Below are 26,430 nucleotides of genomic sequence, written 5' to 3'. Positions count from 1 at the left end.
CAAATATTTCATTCTTTGATTCTATCTGTCTTCTGTCATTTTTGTAATTCTTGACCAGCAAAGTTTACGAGATACAAAGTAAACTTATTATCACTTGTTTATGCAGCCAATAAGCAGTTTATTGCTTTTAACTGATACGCAAAAGTTGTAGATTACGAAACTATTTCCTGCATTTTTATTGATATAAGTGCAGTTTCAATGTTTTGCATAGTGGGAAGTTACTAAGGTATATCTAAAAAGAATTACTCAGTGTTTATTGCTAAATAAACAAAGATCGCCCACAAAAGCATGCACAGTCCAAGGTACAATATTAGGCCCATAGGATAATAAATATAGAGTTTTATAAACGGGCGTAACTAATCCGGGCAATAATGTAGTATCTTGCTGATAGGGCACAATGCTTACGATAATCTTTATTAAACATTTACAGCTTATACGTTTATTAACGTTTGAGACAACAACAGAGTAAGATGGACATTGTTATAAAAGTTAATAACCAATCTAATGGGAGAGATAAATTAGCAAGGTCAGTAATATTAATTATTCTGATTCAATTAATTTAGTTTCACATCCTGCATATTAATTTTAATTTTGCCTTGACTACCCTGAAATAAGGATTTATCTTATTTAAGGTTTTTTTCAGCTTTGATTTTTCTCTACATGTTCTCACAATCAAATTTCATTTTTCTTATGTTAAATTAGATTACAGAGAAGTAAGGGATTTTATATTTACAGACTTATACAATACACAAGCAGAATAGTATGGCATCAGTTAGAATTGCGGCATGCTAACAAATATTCAGTGGACAGAATAAAAAATCTAGAACTTACATTCAGTTCTTTCAGAAAAAGTGAGTATCTTTAATTTAATTATTTTCTAAGTTATCTGTTTACATAAGATGATACATGTAACATTATAATATTATAACTTTCACCATGCAATCAGTCTGTTATAAACATAACAAAAAAAAATTAACATTAAATAAACAACACAATGAATCTTTTTGAATTGAACTTTTCAATATTGTATTTTTTCTTTTTCAGTTTTAAGACTTGGAAGATGCATAGATATTTGCTATACAGCCTTAAACAGTATGCATATTGAAGATCCAATCTTAAGAGTAACTTTAACAATCAGTAAATTGGCAAATGCATTGTTCCTGTATGCAGACCATGTAGTTTGGCTCACTAAAAGTGGTTTCTTGAAAACAGACTCTGAAAAATGGAACAGGACAGCAAACAAGTTTTGGTTACTTTCAATTATTGCTAACTTAGCAAGAGACTTCTATGAAATAGTCCAGTTAATGGATTTACACAAGACAACCTTTTTAAAGCCATCAAGCTTGCTTAATACTCCGATCAAAAATTATGACTGGAATGGTGGGTTGCAATATGTTTGTATGTTGATGAGCTGTCACAAAGATGTGTTTATAGATACATTGAAGAATTCCTGTGATATATTCATCCCGCTGACAGCTTTAGGCTTAACAAAGCTAAGTCCGAGTACCGTGGGTGCCTTAGGAGCAGTGTCTTCAGCGGCTGCATTACTTACTGTAATAAAACCGATTACCAAGCTGGTGCCAGCGTGAAGAGTCCTTTGAATTATTGTTAATGGTGCTGGGCTAATGTAAATTGTGATACATTTTATCATGCCACTTAAATGTGTAATTAGAATTACCTTCAAGGTTACAGTCATTCAAGAAATGGTGATTGGATACAGATGAAAACCATAATGCTATGTTTGCAATACAATACAATATTTTATTGGTTAATGTATAGCTGATTAGAAGAAATATTTTATTTGTAAGTCCAGAAAGTACTTTGCATTATTAGCCAAGGCGTTGCTACGTTATTTTCCTAACATTCGATGTGCAACTACAAGAATTTAATCAAACACCAATGTCAGAGAACGAAATTTTTGAAAAAAATACTTATATAGAGTATACATATATATATCTCTGTCATGAAGTGCCTATAGTGTTGACAAGTAGACATATAAAAACCGAGTAGACTTCAACCAATTAAAGTCTATTGGTCACAGTCAAGTAACTAAGTCACAAAGTCAATTTGTTTTGAAAGTGTTGTGGTGTATGTAGCCTTAGGCCCTTCACACCCAAGAAAACGCAAGGACTGATGGATGCGTCGTTGGCGACAAAATTCTAATGACCTCAATAGGTATATAGATTATGGTTATAACTTTGTGTTTGTATCAAACTACTCAGTACCGTCTAAGACTTAAATTTGTTATTATACTTGTGTATGCATTATGTATGGTTCATTGTTAATTATAAAAAGTTTATGGTTTAAAGGTATTTCATTTATTTTCATTAATATTTTTTATGCTAACATTTTAACGATATCCAGCCACAAAAAAGACACATCAGGAAATAGGTCTTCGGTTTTCCCCATTTGACCACTTATTTTAGTTAATAAAGAAGTAAATTCATTGTATAAAACCCACCCATGTTTCTTCTGCCTTTCCGGCAATCTGGCTGCCCCGGCAGACACGGCAATAAAAGTATATTAGTCACCGATCACTCGAACGAGTAAATTTTATATTCTGGGATCTTTTGAGTGGGAACAACGAATGTATATTTAATCAGTAGAGTGAAAATCTAGATGCCTCTTAAAAGGAAAATGAGGTCTGATTATATTGAATCGAAATCGGGCCTTATTGAAATGAAAAAACTAGCGTTCACTCCATACCTACTTTATTTTACATAATGTACATATAGGTCTTGATAAATTTTATTATATCTGCATTTTTTCATCATCTCTAATCATTCACAGGTCCATCCCACCGATCTTTTTACTGTCAGTTCTCTATTCATGTCATTGATACGAATGATATTTTTTTGACATTGACAGTTTCTGAAATCTGAATTTGCTTTGGTTATGCAGGCGAGTTTGTCCCGAAAAATATAGGATTATTAATTGTTTCATTAATTAATCAGTATAATGGCGCGTAATGTTGTTGAAACAGCAAGAAAGTTTCTTTTATTAGGTCAATGTGTTCCTACAGTAAAACAAAATGCTGCCAAAATAAGAGTTAAGAGGTTAGAATTGGACGAAAACTTGTTAATGGTTTGTATATTTTCTAACTTAAAGCTGTGTTAAACTGATGTTAGTTTAGGCGGAACTCCCTTCCGTAGACTCCAACTTTTCCTTTTGCCTGTAATGAATGTTATTTGTTATAAAAAAATGCTGTGTTGTTGTTTACCTGTAATCACACACTACAAAGTATCCTTTTCAATTTCAGTACTTCAGAAAAGATGAGTTCTATTACTGCCACGATCCTCAAAAAGTGTGCAAGACAGGAGACATTGTTCTAATTCAATCACTGCCTCAAAAGCTAACAAAGCTGATCACACATGAAGTAAAAGAGGTTGTATATCCATTTGGTGATATTACGGATCCTATAACTGGCAAGAAGGTGGCTAAAGAAAGGTACAGAGAGGACATGGAGAGGCAGGCAGAGATATACGGAAAGTTGGATTCTACCTTTGACTATGAAAAAGCACCAAGCAGAGGCTGGCAAGATGGAAAGAAAGACTTCACATCCAAACCTACATACACCAAATTCCATGTATTTGATGAGAATGATCCTTATGCCATTTAGAAATGTTTTTGTTATTAGTGTAAATAATTAGAAATAAAGTATCTATGTAGTCTATAATTGGGTATTCTTATTATTAGCAACTGAGCATTCACATTTTACAAGGAAACTTTAGAAACCACACATTTTGAGCAGTTCATACTCAATCATTTTACCTTGGTTTAGGTAGATGCCAGACATTGTGGTATCATATTATTATTTGATAATATTGTTATTTTATATTGCAACAATTGTGTGCCCGACAGGGTCCATTATTGGTTATTGTTTCTAAATTTTATTTTATCTTTACCACCTGTAATTGTACATAACGGAATGCAATAAACGATTTTGATTTGACATATTAAAAAAAAAATTTAGACAAATGGACATACCAAGATTATGTATTAACCTTTGAAAGTACCTAGGTGACCTAGTTACTACTAGGTAGGAAGATGTAACCACTGATATTGCCTATTTTTTTTTTCGTTTGGGAAGGGGAATTCTCATGGACACTCACTGATATTGCCTGTATTTCACTATTTTATTGATTGTAATTGTTTTAATTGTTTTAAGTTGCCTTCTTGTAATGGCGTTCTAGCAGATTCATATGACTAGATTGTAACAGGATTATAAGCCACAACAGTACATATATATTTTGTACTTCAAAAAATCATAGGTATAAGTCATTCTTACGTGGCAGATCATTCAGAAAAAAACAAAATATTACTAAAGAAAAGAGCATTTATTTTAAGCCATAGGCTCCATAATTTGTTAAGATTGCTTGTATTGGTGAACATCAGTCCTGTGCCAGCAGTTCCTTCTCGAGTGCCGCGCCCATAAGGTTCCATGAACTATCGTCGTCATCTGGTGGTTCTTCCTCTGATGGTGGTGACGACGTCCGTGGTCTCTTTCGGGGCCGGGGTTCATCATCTATAGAGAATACAAAAATTATGTTTTGTTAACTTAATTTTATGCAAAAGATTAAGAAAAATATTAGAACAGCTTAATCAATTTATGACTTAAAAGTTCGTTAAAGCTAATTTGGAGTATATTTAAAGTTACTAAATTCGTTATTTAAATCAAATACTAACCCATTTCCGAATCGTTTGTTGCCTCTGCTTCTTGTGAATCTTGTAACCTGTAAAGAATAAAATACCAAAATTGTAAACTTCAAAGAGTAAGTATTTTACTGTGAAAAAAAAACTATTGAATGAAATTACTATGTCTACTATAGAACAAAATGTTCTGTTACTAGGCACCAAAAAACGTTAAAAAAGGGTTTTTTAGTACCAATAGATGTTAAATAACTACTAACCTCTCCTGTATACTGTCCTGCATGCTGTTTTCAGCACTGGCAGATATTAGTCTATCCTCAGGCGGGTTCTCCTCGTCATCCAAGTCATCATCACCTGGCTTCTCCTCATCCGAAGAACTCTCGTCAGATTCATTGAATATATCTTCCACCTGTAACATGTATATCATGTAGATCTTTGAGGACTAACATTTTAGTTGCATGAGTAAAGTTTTAAATCATTATTTTCGTTTAATGTGAGTTGAAATTTAGTGAATTTATTCACAACTTTTATTTAGAAAGGCATGTTCTTTTTCTGGTCAGTACGACAAAAAATACTTTGGTGTCTGCTACAGTAGCATGTTTGCAGTAAAAGTAGTTACCTCTCGATCCATATCAGCGATGTCGTCGCTGGAGAAGGACAGCAGTGGGTTGATGGTGTCCATGAACCGTCCGGAGGGAGTCCGGCGACGCGCGGCGGCGGGCGCGGGCGGCGGGCTGCTGCAGTGCGCCGGGGGGCGACGCGAGCTGCTCTGTGGACCACGAACATGCTCATGTACACATCTATGTTTACACTAAGTAATCTAGTGTAGGATTTCAAGCGAATCCAACTTGACAGGTGGTTTTAGCTAGTAAGGGTCCAGCATCTATACCTATCTACCTTCTCAAGGGCGGAAAGAGTCCATGAATGGACTCTTTCCGCCATGAAATCATCCGTCCATGAATTTAGATGGGGAGTCAAAATTTAAAAAACGGGTGACCAAATGTCCCGTTATTTGTCAAGTTCTCTTCAATTCCTTAATTATCTCAAAAACTCTAAAATGACGAGACTTTGTAGAAACAATATGCTATTGTAGAAGAGAACATTATTCTTTAGGTACTGTACCTGTCCACCTCTTTGTAAAGGGTACAGTCTCTCGTCGACTCTTTCCCACCGCTCTGCACACGTCCATAGCCAATCGGGAGTTACAACTTGTAGTTTGTTCGCTTTGCCTTCGCTTATTCGCCTACTCGCGTTCACTTTCGCCGTACCTACAAATAAAAAAGTATTTTCAAGTGCTTATAACTTAATGCCATCCTTTATTTTTGTAGTCGGAACAAGTTTTTTAGTGAAAAGATCGAAATTAAATTATTTCAAGTGTTTTAATATCTGCAAATACATACCAGCTCTCACAGCCACTAAATGTGTAGTCTTATCAGTATAATCTTGCGTGACTTCGGCTCCTAAACTCCTTGCTACTTGGTAAGCCCTCGAAGTCTCTAACCGCTGGTGCGTGGGCACTAAACCACTAAATACTAGACTAGTACCAGCTAATACTTCACTTTTCACTTCTGGTATTATTGTCTTTAGGTCAGGAATTTGATTCTTGCCCATTTTATCGTAATGCTCGTAGAAGTGCCTGTAAAAATATAAGTTATCATTATTACAGAACATTTTTATTACAAAGATAGTAGCTTTAGTCTGTCATCTTATACAAGTTCATTTATACTGTAAGGCTACTTTTTGAACATTTAAACATGACAATAAAACGTAAATATTTTTGGCAAATACTTACTTATGTATTCTCTTAAGTATATCGTCGAGATAAATTAAGTAGTCATCAGGGTCCTCTACTTCTATCTGTCCGTCTGAGGTTTCCAACCACTGCGGCTCGGCCGGGTCCTGCGCTATCCTCTCGTCGCTCTCCTGATCAGCCTCTTCACTGTCTTTAGCGTCCGCATTATCCTTTTTCACATCCTTAGATACTATTTTACCATTACTACCTTCCTCCTTATTCTCTTTGTTTTTTGATGCGTCTTTTTGTTCGGGCTCGGCATCTAAAGTCGGCATTTGATTGACTTGAGCGCCGTTTTTGCCAGTTGGTAATTTTTCTTTTGGTTTCTCGTCAACTGTAATGCAAATAGGTTGAAATTGTAAGAAAGCATAAAAACTTGAATTGTATAGAGAATCAACAAACATTGTATGATCAAAAATTGAATGCCCACATTTGCTCAGAAAAAAAAACTATACAAATATTTACCAGGAGGTGGTGGAGCATTAATATCTCCTGTAGACTGGAAGAAGGAGTAAGGCCGGACGTGGATTAGATTGGTTGCGTGTCGCCACACGTCCTCGCGGTCGTCTATTATACACACCATGTTGTCACCGCACGGAAACAAAGCTCTGGAAATTTCGATATATTTAGTTACTGACTAACCTAACCTTGACAGGAAAATAAATAAGGATAAAAATATATCGTAGAAGGCTTTTGTTATTAAATAGTTGAAATTGATCAATCATTCCAATACTTACTTCAAGTTCGCCGCCTTTGTTCTAGCATCGAAGCACTCATCTCTAGACAATATCCTATGTGAGAAATACTTTTTTTCAGGATCTAATAAGTCGGCGACAGCGTGAGCGTACTGCCGCGCTCCGAACGTACAAACGTGAAGTTCGTAGATCTTGGAAGCGTTTTCAAGAAACTCTTGTGTGCGAGGCCGTAGCCGCGTGTGGCACCAGCGGCCGGGATAACCCGGGCCTCGCAAAAAGAAGTGCAGGACTCCCTGCAAATGATAAAGGCATGGATAAAATATTTTTGCTTGTAATGACAATAATTTCTTATCGTATTATTGCTTTGTATTTAACTTGACATCTGATGCTTATAATTATTTTAATCAATATAATATGTTTAGTACAACGGACTGTGGTTGACAAAAAGAATTGCCTTATACTTTTAATCAGTGATTTTTAAAGACAATATTACGGTATGTATAGAAGTATAGAAACTAGTAGAAAATGTACCTTCAAGTTAGGTGGTATGTTATCATTAGTAGTGTGAACTAATGTCTGATCTAAATCCACAAGCAATACTAGCTTTCTATCTTTCAGAAGACGGTCAGCATCTTCTCGACCTAGTTTTTGAGCTAGTTCTTCTGACACCTGAAATTTAATAGAAAAGCAATGAAATCTTCGAAAAAAAAATACTTTTTTATCATGAACTGTTTAAGAAATGTAGCCCTCGTATCTGTCTATCTGTAAAAGCTTAATAACAGAAAGTCTTCATAAGGACAAGTTAATGTATGGATCGCAAGTGAAGTTATAATTAAGAGTAGATTATAACTTGTATCAAATCCAAGAATTTTACTACAATACAATACATAATACAAGTTCATTGTCTCAAAATCAATTAATATATTAAGGTTACAAAAAGTTACTTTTTGTTTTAAACATCAATCAACTGGATTAACTTAATTTTTTTATCATGTAGTTGGCTATAGGTGCTTTAAGTTACCTGCTTGAAACTGTTTGTTTTTGTTTACACCTGTTGTTTATTATTGTTTTTTTTATATTTATGTATATTATGTGCTTAGTTTATTTACATAAATCCTCTTTCTTTACCTTCAGTTCAGGTACCGAGTGTACCATGGGCACAACGGCGACGTCCCTGTTGGTGACCTCGTCGGTCCTCAAGTCGGCCCCGCATTCTGCACACATCTCCTTCATCACGGTAGGATGCCGGCATTCTTCTAGATCTGCTATAGCTTGACTGGAAATGTAAAAATATTTTATATTATTCTAGTGATCGACTAAAACTTATCGTAAGGGTGTATGAATTGTTGTTTACAAATAGATGGCAAGGGACTGTTTTGGTTTGAGATAAATTCGGTTACTATTATGAAATTATAGAGAATAAGAACTTATCTAGAAAATAATCGATAATAAATGGAAATTAATGCCACAAACTTAAAGAGCATTAATTTATTTGTTTACATTTTTAAGATTTAAGATTTATAGGTTATATGTTAGGCGGGAAGATTTTGCAGCAGTTGTATTTGCCGCGCAAACAATGCAACTGCACTATTATTTAAGAGGAACCATATCGATGTAAATAGTCAAAAAAGTTGTTAATTACTATGAGTATCATGCTTCAAAATTATTATTAATTATTTAAAAGCGCATTTACAGCGTGACGTCACTTACCCAGGCTCTGCAATGTCTCCTTCCTTCACCTTGATCGATGAGATAGTACCAGCACGACCAGCTTTATATTTCTTTAAATCGGTGCCTTGGCCCGATGAATCGTTGTATAAAAATAATATTTGTCCTTGCGACACAAAAACACCTTGTTTTACTTTCCACTTAACAACTTTTACGGGTTTTTCAGATGGAACAAAAATAGGCATAGTTTTGTCGGCCATCTTGAACGGATATGGCGCGTTATTTGTAGAATGGCGTTATTCCATTGGCCGATACTGTATAGTTTTGGCGGTTAACGTTTACTACCCAATGGAAACGCGAGACGGCTAAAATCAATGCGCAAAAGATTCTTGTTTCCGGAAATAGTGGCACTTACTGAAATGTCAAACAAAAAACGTTCCGAAACTAGAAAACGAAACCATCCAACATAGATGTTTTAAGCTAAATAGTTTTATTAATAATGTGATGAAGAAGTGTTTACAACTTCCGTAAATAAAACTTAAAGCAAGTAGGCAAGACAAAAAGTGGCAAATGACCAACTAAAATTTTCCACTCAGCTTTTTAAATAGAGCTGGTAGCTTTTACAGAAAAACAGGAACGAGGAATTTTAGAATTACAATTATACTGGATGTTTGGACTCAGTAAAATACAATAAAAATAGAAGAAACTATCTCGCAAAGTAACAGTTTAATACTAAACTTGTCACATGATGTCGTGCATGTCAACCAATTTACCTTATGCTTGAAATTCACTATCTGTGCTTTAATGGTTCTGTTGTCCATGGAACGGAATTACTAAACGTCAAAAAACAGCAACAATTTTCGTTGTGTGTATCTTCCCATGTAACGAGTTTTTGATAATTATTATTTTTCGTTTTGTTTGTTTGTTGTAGAATTTAATGTAAATAATAATTCTTAACATTTGCAACATGACTGAAGAAAATATAACAGTGAGCGATAATTCGGATCTAGAGGATGGCGGAAATCCCGAACTTCGCGGATACTTGAGTAAATGGACAAATTACATTCATGGTTGGCAGGACAGGTTTATTGTTTTGAAGGATTCCACTTTATCGTACTACAAGAGCGAACTGGAAAGTAATCTTGGATGCCGAGGTGCCTTATGTCTGAAGAAAGCCAAAGTCAAGGTGACTATGCATACTAGTTTACTGACGAAGTCCAATAAAAAATTAATTTGTCCTTGTTGCGTCTGTCTTTTTTGTGTCGTTAATGTTTCTGCATTGAAACAAACAGCGTTAGCATGTGATCTAATATTCAGATATTCGACCTTGGTTGTTTATTATTTCAGCCTCACGAATTTGATGACTGCAGATTTGATGTCTCTGTAAATGATTGTGTTTGGTACTTGAGGGCAGCGAGCCCGGAAGAAAAACAGCAATGGATTGATGTTTTGGAGTCTTTTAAAGTGAGTATAACATACACTATTTATGTATCAAGAAGCAATAATGCCAAAAAAGTATTTAACATATGCATTATAATTCCTAATTGAACTATATTAAGTCAACATTGGACAAAACTGTTTGTTTACACTCAAACCCTCACCAACAACATAACATCCTTTCACATTGTTTACATTCTTTCTAAGTTTAAAGTACTTGAAACCAATTGTTAAAAAAAAAAAAACCCAATCATGTTAACTACTAATATAATTACTTGAATCACCTTGAGAAACTTTATAAATAAGGTTGATTCATCCAAGGAGGTTGTAATACTAATAATAAAAATAAATTATTATTTTGTCTACATTTTATTTATATGAGTCAAAGTACAACTTACATAGTATAATTATAACATTTAATCAGAGTACTTTATGTTGTAGTCTTGTTATCAAACACTTGCTAATCATAACGGAATGCCAACAGCCAATAATTTTGTTTTGTATTATAATACTGTTTTTGCAGTTAGAGTAATTATTGAATGAATATTAATGTTATTACGAGCAAATAATATGAAATTAAATCTACTTTACTCAAGGTGCTACCTTGTAGTGTTTTTTGAATGTCACAAAAACTGATCATAAAGGTAGCAATTAGTGATCACTAACATAGCAGTGAATATAATGCTATCTAGTAGTTCAGATTAATTCATTATTGTTACTTTCCTCCCTTTAACTTTTAACACACCTGCAGAGTCCACCTTCATTTCTTCTTCTGTTTCATTTTCAATGTTAAAGTTCATGTCAAGTATTAAGTGTTTTTACATATTTGAGTAAAGTCCTTGTTAGTTTTTATCATGGCTGATAAGTTTTACCTTGACAGTATGAAATTAAATCCTTGAATTTATGAGTTTAGATTATCTTTATATTATGATAATATCTTAATAGTATGCCATTTCATGATAACCTGAAACATGGCACATGAGAACAAGAAGTATATGTTTTACTGTAATACAAATGTAAATAAGATTCAGCATTTTCTTCTTACTATCAAGATATTTTTGTTGGCAAAAATGGTTTATGTGGTGGAAAATCTAAGTGAAACCTGCCTTGTCACTAATAATTGTCATATTCTTAAAATGAATATATTTAAATTTCATTTTGTATAAAGATTGTATTGTCATTTGCCCCTTACAAGTACCAATTGCGTTACAAAGCCATTTTGCTTACAATAGAAACCAATTGATTGTTAAACTACTCCAAATTCTCCTGTAGGGGCACATTAAGTATACAATTATTTTATTTTCAAGTATATTTATTCTTGAATTACTCATCATTGTGTTATCTCAATAATGTATGGTTTGTTATCGAATTCGCGGCGGGTTTATGGTACTCGATATTATCAACGTTCTGACTAATACTGATAAAAGATAAAGTATTATGCTATTGTCTTTTATAATTGATTGTTCTGTAAATACATATTTTCTATGGTATTATTTGCTTTACGTGTTGTTGGTAGTTTCGATTATTTTTTTGATGGAATTACGTATACGAAATATTCAAAAATAAATTGGTAATTTCAACATATATTTTGAAATAACGACAAAAAAGTTTTTTACTGTATTTAATTTAAAGTACATTGTACAAAAATAATGAGTCTTGCTCGGGTCGGTCCCTGGATAACAATGATAAGTTAAAACCACTACCTACTATCATAGTTCGACTCTCTTGTACTACTACTAGCTGTTTTCTTGGTTCCAATGTGGATTAAAATGAGGAACAAGTCTAGTAGTGCCAAATGCACTGTACATATTGATTCACCCTCCCAAAAGATCACTTCAACAGACACAATATAAAAAAGAACACACTACTTCAAGTAATATTACCATAAAACTTTTAAATGTAACATGTTTTTTATAATTCGCCAGGTGGAATCGGGATATGGAACCAGTTCAGACAGCAGTTCAAATGGAGGTGGTCTGCGGAGACATGGTTCAGCTACATCGCTGCAGTCCACTGGCTCTCATGGTTAATATTTACATTATTCATTTTAAGTTACTATTAGTAGCAATTTCTGATAGTTTATGCAGTTTCTTGGAGCAGACCCCTTTAAGTCTCGACTCACCTGGACTAGTACTTTCGTTTAATTATTCAGAAAATATACTTTATATAGCCAACCCTGGGTTGAGAAATGGTAAGAAAACCAGGATACCACTTATTGGGATCGGAAATCGCAAATCCTCAAGTGCCAGAAATAGTTTTGAATAGTTTGTTCCATGTCCATATTACTTTTGCCCAGCAATATAGGCCAAACTTATCGATTTAAGCAGCTTTGTATATTATACATAGCACAGGCGTGTATTTTTCTCTTTCCTGTTGGTAAATATCTAATAGATTAGTATAAATAAATTAAACACACTTTCTAATAATTCCAAATTATACAGTAATTACCCGATCGCACTAATTAGTTGGTTTATATTAATCTTTTATTTGCCGCAGTAAGTCATACAGCTAATAGCTATTTATATTTATGTAACATAATCGTATCACAACGTCCGTTAATATGGCGCGGTTGTGACGCAATACATTTAAGAATGTATAACAGGAAAAATGTATACAATGTAAAAAGTATTTATTTGTAACTTAAATATAAAATACCGTAACAGTCACGTGGTAAACTTGTTTTGTGTTGATCTTATCATTTTAATTAGAACTGAATTAACAGTTACTTCAAGTATATAACTTTAAAATTTGGAGTCATAATGACACATAGAATTAAATTTGTAGTTTTAGAATGTATTTTTTTAAGTCATTAAAAGTTTTTCTTTATTACAATGTATTGAGACTAAATTAAAGCGATAGATAAGACACATTAGGTAATACGGAAATTTAGGCAGGCACAAGATACTCGTAATAGTTTAGTTATGTTACAAGTAATTTTGTTTTAGTTTAAATAAAAAGCGACTCCCGCAGTAAGGTATTTAATCCTTATGTCGCGGAGGGTTTCACAAACATTCAAGTCCTATACACAAAGGATCACAAAATCACTTGTCCTACGCGGGGATAGAACGCGCGACACATCGTGCACAGTGGTTTTGCAGGCTAATTACTAAAATGTTAACACAGTTCATTAGGTAAAACTCGTGTCTCATACGGTATTGTATTACTCAGTCCACCAAAAGGATTATTCATTTATCTATATAATATTGAGTCTTATACAAACCCAAACACAGTTAAAGTTTAAGAGGGATGTGAAGCTAAGTGATAAGTAAAACCAAGCTATTGTAATTCTACAATAATACTTACAAAACATTGTTATTCTATTAAAAATATAATAGATAAGTTAGAGATGCGGTTACATCTAGCGGCCCCTAGTTATAATTAGCATAAAGGTCAGGTACTATAGTCAGATTCATTATGTTTTTTATTCTATTGTTTTCCAGTACATTACTATGTAATTTACCGTTGTCTATTACGTTCTAGCTTAACAAGTAGTTATGATATTGAAATGTTGATACTTCTGTAGCATTGTTATTGTTTCGTATATAAATTCATGGAGTTTATATTCTTTCCTATGCCATTTAGCAAATAGGGTGATTTATGCAATGGATGTTAATAATCTTTCTCTGTATGGACGGTTTTTTTATCGAATATAGGAATAGTTACAGGTTGGTATGTAATTTAAATTGGTGCAACGATAAAATTCAGGCGAAAGTGATAATCATGTTAATGAAAACTAATGTAAAAATTTCTTTCCCCCCTTTAAATTTCTTTCATATATTTTTTTTTGTCATGAAGGAAATTGCTTCCAAGTATAGTCCATTATTAAATTCGAGTCGGTGCTTTGACATTTAAGTTTTGCATGTTTTTTCTCATTTCGTGTGTTTCAATCGATTGCATTATAAACACTACTGTTACTTAATGGTTATTTTAATTATTACTAATAAATTACAAGATTATCTTATCCTTAGCACTTGTCAGATTAATGACTGGAATTTAAAAAAAAACATTATAGGTATATGGTACAGTAGTATTTTTGTATGTAGTAGGTAAATATCTAAGCCACAATATATAATTACGCTAGTATTACGTGACGTTAAGCGGATATTAAAATCATACACGTAATCTATGCGTTATTCCTATATAACTTAGTATTTTCATAACACTTAAAGATTATTCGAATCATTAGGATATTGATATATCTTGATAGATTCAAAACTTCGATATTAGTAAACTGATATCAATGTTTTCATTAACATGATTATCATAGTTCCACTCTAAGATAATACTTATCTGCAACGTGTTTTAATGTGAGTGTTCTCAAAGCTTTCAGGTATAAACATTATGAAGTCTTATCGGCAGATTAAGGAAGTGTTTTTACACTTGTTATAGTATTTGAAAATTAAAGACTAATATAAAAAGCTATTACGTCACTAAAGCATTTTAGTCCTTTTGCCGATGAGAGAGTGGTTCATAAACATTGCAACTCATGCACAAAAACATAAGCCCTTTCTCTTTAACTTTTATACACAAAACATTAGAACCGTGTCTACTATACATATTTTGACTATATTTTCGTCGAGAGCATTGTTTTTTTTCTTCAATACAATCCCATCAAAAAAAAATTGTACATCGAATTGATCTTCAATTGTTGCTAATTTATCTTTTATACATGTACCCATAGACTTTAGTGTCACTTTTAACCTATATAACCTTTTACGGTACACTTGTAACTAAAACAAACTTATATTATATTTGATCCACCAGGTCGCACAGCCAGACGCCTGGCCGAGAAGATCGCTGAACTGGACACGTACAACGAGTTGCTGTCCAAGCAGGCGGTCCAACTACAGCAGTACTTCGACATGTGCGTCGCGAACTGCCCCCAGATTAATGATGATGCGTCCGAAGCTATTGATGCCGTTAAACTTGCTGATGGTCAGTTTGTACTGAGGATTTTTTTAGATAGAGATAGATAGTAAAACGTAGAATATAATAGTCCGCGTGTTGGTTGGAAGGCATAGTTACCGGCACGGATCTTGAGCGCCTATCTTCACCTGCGCAGAAGTGATTTTTTGGGTCCCTTTTGCGATATGAAGAGAGGCGTGGAGCGGACTTAAGTGCAGTGATTGGCCTGCAGCGCATCGCGTCATAGCCGTCATGTGATTCATTATTTCATGCACTTGCATGCACCTCAAGAATCAATTGATTGGTGTTTTATTTTGTCATGAGTATACGATGCGCAAAGCGATCCCTCTCTTCCGCCAGGCGCTCAAGATCCGTGCCGGTAACTTTAGGTAAAAAAAACCACGATTGTTGCGACTATAAATTGATTCGATTGATGTAAGCGCGGGGTCGAAATTTTATTAAAATCTGGAAAGTAGTTTAGGAGTCGTGTCGGATAAACAACGTGAATGTCTTTACTTTAATTGCAAACGACATACATATGTACAGGATTGGACAAAGATAAATAGTTACATTGTAGTATTTTAATTGTCATTTATCACACTGCAATGGTCGGTGTCATGTAGTATTAAGTCAAAGGGAGATAAAATAGTTTTGTACACAGAAACTTAGTGCAAAGTTAAACAAATGCTGACGGTCTACCGCCATCTCTTAGGCTCGTATTAATACGTGCTTCTCAATTTTGATATCAAGAGTAGTACCAGTATATAAACGTCTAAAACTCACTCTTGTGGTGAGATTGGGTTATTTATGCTGTCCTAACTTCTGAAAGCGAGAAACAGCTTTAAACTTCAAGAGACATTCAACATTGATTTGCGTAAAGAAATCTCTATAAATGTAGATACTACAAATGTATGTATGTGTGGTTTAGTACTTTTTAAGCAAATGACTTGTAATTTCTGTACGTTTATCTCAAAACCAGATATAATATTTCATTTTGATGCTTGTTAAAAATTCTATAAATAATTTAATCATTAATCAAGATTTAGCCTCGCGCTAAATGACACATTCTGTTTTATTTAAGGTGATTACAATTATAACTGATTTAAAAGATTGCACTATGATTGGATACAACGTCTTGATGTGAGTTTTAGAATGATATGAATTCAAAGATGTTTCTCATGATCTTGGTCGTTCATGAACTGTGCGTACTTTATTAAGGTTAATTGTAATCACGGACACCACGAAGGGAGTAAGACAATAAATAGCCTCAAAATTTCATTTATGATTTACTTGTTATGTTTATAAAGCGTTTATTTACTTAATCTTGAGAATGCAGTCACTTTTTAATTTTCATGTTTTCCAACAAGTTGCACTGGCCGTCGTCGCCATTAGTTTCTTCGAAATATCCAAGGAAAATTTGTGTTGGAAAATTTATTGCTCATTGCTTGGCCGTACATTTTAGTCCTATCTCAGTGATGTAACTAAAACAAAAAAAAAATGATTTAATATTTTTCATATAATCGTACACTATAGATTTTTCGTTCAAGGTTTTTGGTGAAATTACAAAAGTCACCCATGTATATGATATGTCATAACCCGTCTTGGCATTTCTCCCAGCCATTAATATTGTACTGCTATTTAAAATGCCCGTGTATGTTGTTAGGTACGGAGTTGTCCCAGCAGGCGGGCGCGGTGCGTGCGGGCAGCGCGTCGTTCCGCGCGACGTGCGGCGCCACGCTGGCCACGCTGCAGCACTGCGCCGAGCTGCTGCGCCGCCGCGAGAAGCAGGCCAGGCAGGCTGAGGAGCTCTACATGTGAGGACAACTACATAACTGTGTTTTATGGACATCTATTGATGACTAGCTCATGCGAAACGAAAATGATCCCACTATTTTCTTTTCTGGACATCTATTGATGACTAGCTGATATGAAACAAAAATGATCCCACGGGAAAATAAAATCGGTACAAAAACTATCCTGTCTGTATGCCAAGTTTCGTCGAAATCCGTTCAGTGGTTTTTGCGTGAAAGAGGAGCAATTATCCATATACCGAAACTGTCGCGTTTATATTAGTAGGATATTTTCCAACACCATCAAGTCATCAAAAGAGTAACTCTTAATTCAAAATTAGAAAACTGTACAATTTTGTTGTATTTTTTTCTGACTTTGCTGCTTTCATCAAAATAAAAAAAGTTTTAAATCCACTTTCTTAGTGTTGGGACGTGTTTATTCAATCATTATTTGTTTTGACAAATTATAACAATATAAATATAAAAACTGGTTTGTAGTTCCTAAAATAACCCCACCTACAGTAGTTCGGCTCATTAGTACTAGGTGTTGAACATAGATGGCGCTAGTGACAACAAAAACTTGTTTAAACGATTTTCTAATTTATGTTGTTTATTATAGGGCTTTGAAGAATCAGCTGACAGAGGCTAGATTGGCATCGAAACCAGGACCAGATCACGAGGTAAGTGCTTATTTTAAGATAAAATAACAAATCTTATTGGTCTGAACAAAAGTTTGTGAACGTTAACGTCACAAAATAAGGCTTATCTTTCTATCAAGAAATAAAAACATTGTGCGTACGATTTATTAGGGATTGCGTCACATAAAACCTACTTTATTTTTAATGTATTATTTCATTTTTACCATTAGTAGATGTCACTTTACTATAAAAATAGAACATCAAATATTAATCGTTTATTTCCTCAGTATATTTCTTTTTATTGTTATATTTTTGGAATTGACTGCGGTCTACATGAGTTCTGACGTTTCGCCTCCACAAAGCCAACAATTTTATTTTAAAGACTGAAACATTTAATTTACATGTCAACAAAATATTATTTTATTGTGACTAAAATAACAACATTGTAGTTTTAATGATTCCAGACTAACAATACAAAAAATTGACTTATTTTATATTCGTTGTTTTCTTAATTATTTACGTTAACTTAACAATGTCACACATTGTTTTAAAATAGGCAGAAGTAAGATATAATTGTAGCTAAATGTATGGATATTGTAACTGTATCTGTAACTGGTTATTATACATATAGGTCACTTATTTGAACATATGAATACATCACAAAAAACCCCTGGTTATTAAAATTAGATTATTAAATTTGACCAGTAGATATCAGGGGGCCCTGTCAATTTTAATAATCTGTAGTCACATCGATCGGTAACGATAGTAATTAGTTCACCTACCTATTTCTTCTAATCACAGCGCCTTTTATATCCAATTTGAGACGTGATTAACGACTTTTTGAGTTGATCAAACTTTCAGAAATTAGTTGAGATCAAACATTGTCGTTTTTAAAATAGCTTATGTTTATCAGCTTATAGGTTTCTAATATACTAGGACTAGCTTTTCGCCCGCGGCTTCGTCCGCGTCGAGCTTGGTTATATCGCGTTTCCAAGAGAACTCTTCACAAGTCCGAGATAAAAACTATCCATGTTTTTTCTCAAGGTCAACTCTAAATCTGTACCTAATTTCATTAAAAACGGTTCAGTGGTTTAGACGTGAAAGCGTAACAGACAGACAGACTGACAGACAGACAGAGTTACTTTCGCATTTATAATTAAAGTAAGGATAGTCTAAAATGTGGGTATGCAAGAATGACACATAATGTGATGAAGTGAAGTTTTAAGTGGCACTTGCGCTGCACTCATATGTCAGTCCCATTTCTTTGCTGCAGCTTTAATATTTCTTAATTCATTGCGTTGTGTAGAGTTAATTCGTTTCGCTTAGCCTGGGACACACCAAGCCTATACTCGTGGCTTACAGGACTAGCAATGACGGGCGTGTGTGGCGGGCTAGTTCCTATGAGGTCCTAATTATGTCTACATTAACTATGACACGGACAACATAAAATCTAAGGGCTTTTTCTTGTGCGTTTGCTGTGCGTCTTTCTTGAACATTTCTGGTGGTATTCTAGGCTGGAAGTACAAACGTTTTTTATTTTCGATGTTGTTGTAAATGTTTATAACATTTATGTATATTATATTAAGCATATATTTGTCTGCTTAAGCTTTTTTTATTTATGCTTTCTATTGTATTAATACTCACCATGACATGTCCTTCAGTAGACGACTATACATAATTTATATATTCCTGCTTAGACGTTTATAATAAATGATACAGTGTAAAACAAGACACATGACGTTTGAAGGACTTTTAGCTGTGTCATATTGTATGGGCGTACCTTACATTGAATACGATTTACTTAATCAATAAATGTACATTTGACTTCATAATCAACATTAAAATAATTTAATAACATTTTCTAGTTTGTTTGTTGTACACCTCACTGTTGCTTCTTCGCCCACTTGGATGTACAAAAACATTACCCTCCTTTAACGAAGTCGTATAAAATCACAAGTCATAGCCCAAAGTGTCAGCTACCTGCTTATCAAATTTCATGCCAATCATTCCAGCCGCTTGATCGCGAAGAGGAACTGATGAGATGAACATACACAGTGTGTATGTTCATCTCATCATCTCATCAAATAACTTTTTATTTTTATACACGGTGATTTTTTAGTCGTCTTACAAAAGTAGCCCAGTTCATGTATCCGACGTAAAATACCCCTAGTCGCGATTATTATTTTTTTATCATCAACTAAGAACAAGAGAAATCTGAAATATACTCTTAAAAATGATAAAAAAGCCGCCGCCCGCGCCCCTCACCATTGTTACAAGGCTCAGACCGCGTTGCAACTGAGCTGTGGTTCTAAAAAACTACGAATTGCAGCATAATATTGAATAAAAATTGTTTTTTTTTTTTTTCAAATCTCATGAAAACCTATTTTTTTATCATGAACGTGTTCTAGTCATTGGATACATGAACTGGGCTGCTTTTGTAAGACGACTAAAAAATCACGGTGTATATACATTCATAATTATATTTTTAAATCATATTCACTCATGGTTTGCTTACACATATTTCTCAGGAAAGCCCCGAACTTCATTTTAATCCAAATCTTTAATCATGCGACAAAACAATTACTCATGTCCATTTTTATTTATTCTTAGTATGATGCATAGTGTTTCTAATAATAAATTGTATTATCATTGAACCGTGCCCGTTAGATTACTAATTTGTCGTCAACTTTTAATGATAACAATGTTTATTTTGCTCTCTGATACACATTTTCCTGTATTTTTGCTACTGTCTTAATTTATATGTAAGCGGTATCTTTTAAACGAATTACGTTTTAGTAAACATAATATTTCTCATCAAATGAAAATAGCAAGTGATATACTAAGTACACTCTGACTAATTAATTACAGTAAAATTCATGACCAATTCGATTTTAGATTTGACACACTATAAATTATGCCACTTTTCTGAGTGAGAAAATGCGTCTACGGATACCTATTAAGAGTATTACCTTGTTAGTTTGTTACTTTACAATCAGGGAAAAACAAACATTGACCTGAAACCTGAGTCTACCAAATGATGGTAATGATGATGGATGATAGTAAACTACTAATGTATGTCAACAATAAACTACCACCATCGTAAAACGAAAGCTGTGCATAGAAAAGACAGAAATGTAACTACAACAAAAACAACTATATTTGTGTTTCTCTTATTCTATACACTATGATGCATAGATAACTTTCCATGTTTTTATGGAAGTGAAAACACAAACCGATATCAGTACTGGCTGCATAGTGAAGAATGTTTTGCTAGCATCGTGTTGTATCGTGCACAGAATTATTTTCTATCCGAGCGTCACTTCGGGCGCGGACGCCACACCAAACGGACGTCCGTCACGTTCGGTTTCGTTTATTATTTATTTACTTTCGTGTTTCGTTGACTTTGCCCGCTATTTCTGTGCTTTTATCTGTAGCCTTGATATATTCTCAGTTTTCCCATTAAGTTTTGTGATGTTATTGTTGTGTTGAAGTGACGTAAAATTTTCCGATATGAAGTTTAAGATTTTCAAGAAGATTCAACGTCAGGTATGTTGATTCAGCATTGTTACAGTTTCGTGTAATCGTAGTGCGGTGTTTACACGTTCAAACTTCAAATGCATGGTTTATTTCTTATAAATAGATTTTGCTTTCATGTTTACCTTTGGTCGTCTTTGACTCGCATTTCTTCACTGTTGAAATTGTTTAGACAAGTGTTAACGGCTCCATTTGCATCTACAATTTTGTAAATTAAATTTTCAATAATATTAAAAATACTTAACGTTTTTTTTTTAATTTCTTCAGTATTATAAAAGTAATTTCATTTACAAAAAAAAACAAAAAGTTCCTATATGAATTGCTTTTTAACATCTTTCTACATACGAAGTATAAACAGCCAAACGCATGTTACATACCTTTCAAAATCAAAACATTATTTACGTTGATATCGAATCCGCAACCATGCCGCAGTAGTTAATCAATTTTCCACTTTGCTATCGAGTTATTCTCAACCTCAGCATTGCTAGCTCTAACTTTTCAGAATTCCTACACCCTTACACAGGTATTTAGCACAAGGCGAAACATACAAGTTATTACCGGAGTAACCATATAAATTGTGAACCAAGGCCATATTTTCTTTCGAGGCTACTTTTAATAACAATGTACGATTTTCGAGACCATTCATTACTTTTTTCGCTAAAAAAATTGCCGGAGTAACCAGTTTGTGTAGACTGTAGAGCGATACTATCGGTCAATTTACGTTTGACCTTTATTCTTGTATTATATAAATATTTCGTCATATTTAAACACATGGGTACACATGTGATATTGAATGTGGTGCATTTTCTGTGAATTCGAATTTATTATGATAATATCGTGAAACAGTCTCTCAGAGATCTATAAATAATTCATGCGCCATTTCGATTCAATAAGAAATTTGAAAGTGGTGTTGTCATTTTAGTTTTATGATTTAAGCGGCGTGTGTTTCGCGAACCTAAATCGGGATAAAAACTCCTATCCTATGTGTTCATCCAGGTTATACACTATCTTTTGGCCAAATTTCGTCCAAATCCATTCAGTAGTTCTTCCGTGATGGAGTAACAAACATTCACCAATGCTTACTAATTTGATGTCCGAGTCGAGTCTTGTATCATCAATTCACGGCCTACCACGACATTAAAATTAAACTGGTGCAGTTAATAAAGCGAGATGCCACCACTCCACTGCTCTTTACCGTAAAGTGTCCCATCCCACCTCCACAAATGCAACTGCTTTAACAGATGATGGCTGGCCCCCAGCTAGGTATGCATTAGACATTTGTCTGACGGCAGCCGGATCAAAGCTTGCACAGCTAGTTTGTACGCCACTGACCTACTAATATCTACTCGATTTCTTCCACTTTCTTGTTGATTTGTAACTTAATCTAGATATTGAGTCATATCAGTTTATTGAGTTTGTAAATAACTTTTATGGTCATAAAGTTGAGCAGGGATCTTGATATTTCAGAGTATTTTAAGAATGTACAATCGTTATGTTGACTATTTATCAAACATCAAAACATTGCTAGCGTACAGTAGTAATGTCAACACGAATTCTTTCTCGTTCTTCGTTGAGAATGCTTTTAAATACCAATACCGTGCCTGTACTACGATTCTTTAAAACAAGACGCTTTTTTAAGAAGGAGACGGCGCTCTATATAGTGCTTTGTGGTTTTTCACTTCCACAAATAAATGTGCAGTACTAGCTGTTGCGTGCGACTTCATCCACGTGGTTATGGAGGTATATGTTAGGATTTAAATCGGGTTAATAGTTTTACAGTTCACGCATTTTCCCCCTGTTTTTTGTAACATACTTCAAAACTGATCCGCTCCATGAATCAAAGCGCAATGGTATAAATCTTAAAGCATTGCTCAATAAATCTGCTATCTATGACTGAAATAAATTTTAAAAGGATCGGTAGTTCCTGAGATTATCGCATTTATAGAACCAAACAAACTTTATAATATTAGTATAGATTAACAGCGATCATATTTCAGTTTATTACAGCTACAGCAGTTTATTATTATATATATAGAAAGCAATATTATTGCATGCTGTTACATATTTCTCGATCAGATATTAAACAAGAGCTAGCGTGAGTAATGTTGCTATTAAAATCACGTTTTACATACAGTTAATTATTGATTTTATCAACGATAGTATGGAATCAAAGAATGTTAAAAGGGCAAGTTGAATATTTGAATAATAAGATAAAGAAAGAATTATACCACAGTGACAAATGTATGTGTATAAATTACTTCATCTTCCTGAAAAGTGACAGAGTATTCATAGGCTAGATGATGCATGCATGCCGCTTGCCGGCACAGGCTTGCTCAGATCGATCTGGTACTTTCCTTAAAACGCCAGTATAGTTATCTCCATGCACCCATCCTTAGAATCAATTTAGGAAGACCAATAAGTATTTTAATTTTACGTAAACCAGAAAGCACTAAAATAGTAAAACACTTTAAACAAAAAGAAGGGAAAGCCAATAATAATGTCACTTTCCGGTCTATAGCGTTGAAAAAATACTTTTATCACGATGAAATTATAATGGTATAAACAACTGTAAAAAGAAAACGCAAAACAATTGTGCCTAACCCACACAGTTACGTAAAAGGATATTAACAATAATAATTATTGTAATTAAACGAGGCTTTCTCATTAGAACGCATCTAACACAGAAAAAATGTAACACAAAACAAAGTGAAAGGATTATGTACAGTTGATACCACATATATTATGTAGTAACACTATTATGCCAACCAGATCTTTATTTCTAAGCGGAAATTTAGCTAATCTTAAATTGTTTCGACCAGTTACATGCGGTCGACAGTACATTCTGGTTATATAAACTTCCTTGAGTTCCTAAAGATATGAGAATTATAGTTTTCGCTCATTATTTCTTACGCTGAAGTTACGTAATTCGCTTTTATATAGCTTTGTGTAACGGTCTATGCACACAATGTATTTTAAACTGTTAACGGCGCGCGTTTTTCAGAAGATCTTACATGACCGCTTTTTGAAGTGATGTCCACGGGTCCGCCCGCTAATAATCGTACGAAAAACTGGGATATGTGTACCCTATGTGTTAAGCCTAGCCATAATCTATCTGTATACCAAGTTTCGTCTAAATCCGTTCAGTGGTTTTTGCTTAAAGAGGAGCAAACATCCATACATGAAAACTTTCGCGTTCAAGATATAAGTAGGATTTGGTGCGATGTGCATAGACCCTAAGAGTGTACTTCGTGAAACGTGTTCACGTGTACATAGACGATGTTTAAGTAGGTTAATAACATAGGTGATATTCATAACTATAATACGTAATGGTAATTTTATCTAGGGCAATATATGTGAGTGTTTCATAGTCATTTTCGCCAACAATGCGACTTAGTTACGACCTATATCAGTAGACAATATTTTTTAGACATTTTATTAGCTTAATTAAGTTCAGAATAGGAAGTTTCTCAATTATTACTGTGGTTTTCTTAATTTTTATTGTGATAGCGTGTTACTAATCATAGTTATCAATTGATTGCAATAATCAAACGCGTTTTCCTGTAAATCGTCTAGGATGAGTAAGTTTTAACGATTATAATTATGTATGTAAAATTGCCAACTTACCCTTTCATATTATTAGCATAGGACTTTAAAAGCAAGTTTTTTGTGTCCCAATGTGTACAAAGTCTATGTAACTAAGTAAGCACCGTCTAAATTATTCGTGGTGATAACCCGAGATAAGAGTACTTACTGATAGTGCTAATTATGTCATTTATGTTGATGAAAACTCAAAATCATACAGGCTATAGGTCATTTTCAAACACATACACAACACAAACATTATCAAAACAGTTGTCAAATTACTAGTTTTAGTACTAATGCATTTAGGTTTAAATTTATCAATGTAATAAAACGGTGGAATTTCTAATTGGGCGTTAAAAAATGAATTAAAGATTTTCGTATGTCACATAATGTACTTTTCAAAGTTCGAAGTCGAGAGACTGACAGTCCGCAAAAGAATGAAAAAAATTAAAAGAGAATTTATAATCTGTCGTCTCGTCATTAAAACAGAAAAGCAACACGGTCCATACATATTATATACATATTAGCATATCTTCAAATGCTAGTAAGTTAGTAACCGTTGGTTTATCGTGTAAACGTGAAAAGTAAATGTTGTCTACTATGAAGCGTTTTAACTTAATTCGTAAGGCACGTTTGCTGTTTGAGATAAATAGGAGAATATGAATAGGTTGGTTGGCTTATTAACTGACAATAGTGGATAATGTGGCGTAGAGATTCGCCTATAGACAAATGTGGTGTATGACGTCCTGTTGTGATGTTGTGATGGACTGAAATATTAGAGAAGCTTGCAGTTTTAAAGATGTTGATGGCGATAGGTTTTTGAAAGATTTAATTGTTTAGTGAACACACCTTTGTATACTTTACTGGACTGTGTAGTTTATGTGCTTTAAAAAATAATACATTTCTGAAACTCACATTGAGCTTAATTTTACGATTTTCTTTAAAGTTTGAAAACGTCCTTTCTAACGAAAAACTTCTTTTTTAGTTTACATGTTGCCACAATATTGAGGAATTTGTAGAATAAAATAATATCTTTAAATGATATTTTTTCTATCTATTTGTCCATTTACAATATACTGCCATATGTCATTGTTCCATTGATCGATAAATAACTACATAAGTATAGAACATTACGAGTCATGTAGTCATCATACAAACTGCCTTATGTAGAACGTGATTCGACTGCGGTCGAGGCACGGATAATCTGATATGGATAAAGGTTCGTACACATTGAAAAGTGTCACCTTTATTAGAATATTGTAACAATTAAAGTGCATGTCGTAAAATTGTAGGTATTTATGAAATCCAATAACGTTGACTTCATAATTTTCATTTATATGTACTAATGGTACTAAAAATAAAAACTTAAATTACTATTTATTTTGTGTCAATGTTGTACCTAAGAATTGGCATCATTGCTGGCTATGAATGGCAATAAATAAGTTTTTATAATAACTATCGTGAGACTGATTCATTATTAAATGATGTAACGGTTTACTCACGCGTATTTATTGGGGTAGCCCGATTAGTTTCGGACCCAACCGGAGTCCTTAATCACGTCAGCGGCCGCTGACGTCAGTTCGACTCGCGATCCCGTCCATCATTTAATAATAAATAAGTTGCAATTTTAAACGATCTGGCGGCACTCCTATCTATAAATATCTATGTTCAATATAACATGATTGCATATAAATTTTCTTGTGACAACTCTAAGGCACAACTTCAAAATTGTTCATTTA

The 26,430-nt window shown here is 33.8% G+C and overlaps 4 protein-coding genes across 5 annotated transcripts in view; 3 read left to right on the top strand and 1 right to left on the bottom strand.

Annotated features, from left to right (window-relative positions):
* Nucleotides 1-9: 9 nt before the first annotated feature.
* LOC113504931 (peroxisomal membrane protein 11B) lies at nt 10-2,312 on the top strand. 2 transcript variants are annotated; one of them, XM_026887452.1, is made up of 4 exons: nt 10-226; nt 431-526; nt 736-851; nt 1,045-2,312. In XM_026887452.1, exons 2-4 carry the CDS (start codon nt 471-473, stop codon nt 1,587-1,589), a joined length of 717 nt encoding a protein of 238 aa, XP_026743253.1. In that variant the 5' UTR covers nt 10-226; nt 431-470; the 3' UTR covers nt 1,590-2,312. The 2 variants fall into 2 exon arrangements, with proteins under 2 accessions (XP_026743253.1, XP_026743261.1); XM_026887460.1 differs by having other exon boundaries at nt 10-302.
* Nucleotides 2,313-2,875: 563 nt separating this feature from the next.
* Nucleotides 2,876-3,676, top strand: LOC113504861 (28S ribosomal protein S17, mitochondrial). Its single transcript, XM_026887344.1, has 2 exons — nt 2,876-3,084; nt 3,260-3,676. Exons 1-2 carry the CDS (start codon nt 2,959-2,961, stop codon nt 3,617-3,619), a joined length of 486 nt encoding a protein of 161 aa, XP_026743145.1. The 5' UTR covers nt 2,876-2,958; the 3' UTR covers nt 3,620-3,676.
* Nucleotides 3,677-4,318: 642 nt separating this feature from the next.
* Nucleotides 4,319-9,154, bottom strand: LOC113504842 (RNA polymerase II subunit A C-terminal domain phosphatase). Its single transcript, XM_026887325.1, has 12 exons — nt 8,848-9,154; nt 8,266-8,413; nt 7,669-7,806; nt 7,180-7,430; nt 6,908-7,050; nt 6,443-6,776; nt 6,051-6,286; nt 5,773-5,918; nt 5,270-5,419; nt 4,911-5,059; nt 4,687-4,733; nt 4,319-4,525 (listed from the first exon to the last, which is right to left on the bottom strand). Exons 1-12 carry the CDS (start codon nt 9,063-9,065, stop codon nt 4,392-4,394), a joined length of 2,094 nt encoding a protein of 697 aa, XP_026743126.1. The 5' UTR covers nt 9,066-9,154; the 3' UTR covers nt 4,319-4,391.
* A 467-nt stretch (nt 9,155-9,621) lies between these two features.
* The window catches only part of LOC113504850 (collagen type IV alpha-3-binding protein), a 38,611-nt gene continuing 21,802 nt past the window's right edge, over nt 9,622-26,430 (top strand). Inside the window, exons 1-6 of the mRNA XM_026887333.1 lie at nt 9,622-9,991; nt 10,153-10,269; nt 12,168-12,267; nt 15,007-15,177; nt 16,811-16,961; nt 17,557-17,617. Coding sequence (XP_026743134.1) covers nt 9,773-9,991; nt 10,153-10,269; nt 12,168-12,267; nt 15,007-15,177; nt 16,811-16,961; nt 17,557-17,617 — 819 coding nt within the window. The 5' untranslated portion in view covers nt 9,622-9,772. The remainder of the gene's footprint in view (nt 9,992-10,152; nt 10,270-12,167; nt 12,268-15,006; nt 15,178-16,810; nt 16,962-17,556; nt 17,618-26,430) is intronic.

The sequence above is a fragment of the Trichoplusia ni genome, chromosome 2, assembly GCF_003590095.1.
Source record: "Trichoplusia ni isolate ovarian cell line Hi5 chromosome 2, tn1, whole genome shotgun sequence".
Classification (NCBI taxonomy): Eukaryota; Metazoa; Arthropoda; class Insecta; order Lepidoptera; family Noctuidae; genus Trichoplusia; species Trichoplusia ni.
Note: the sequence above shows the minus strand (reverse complement) of the source record. Positions and strands in the feature narration are given on the sequence as shown.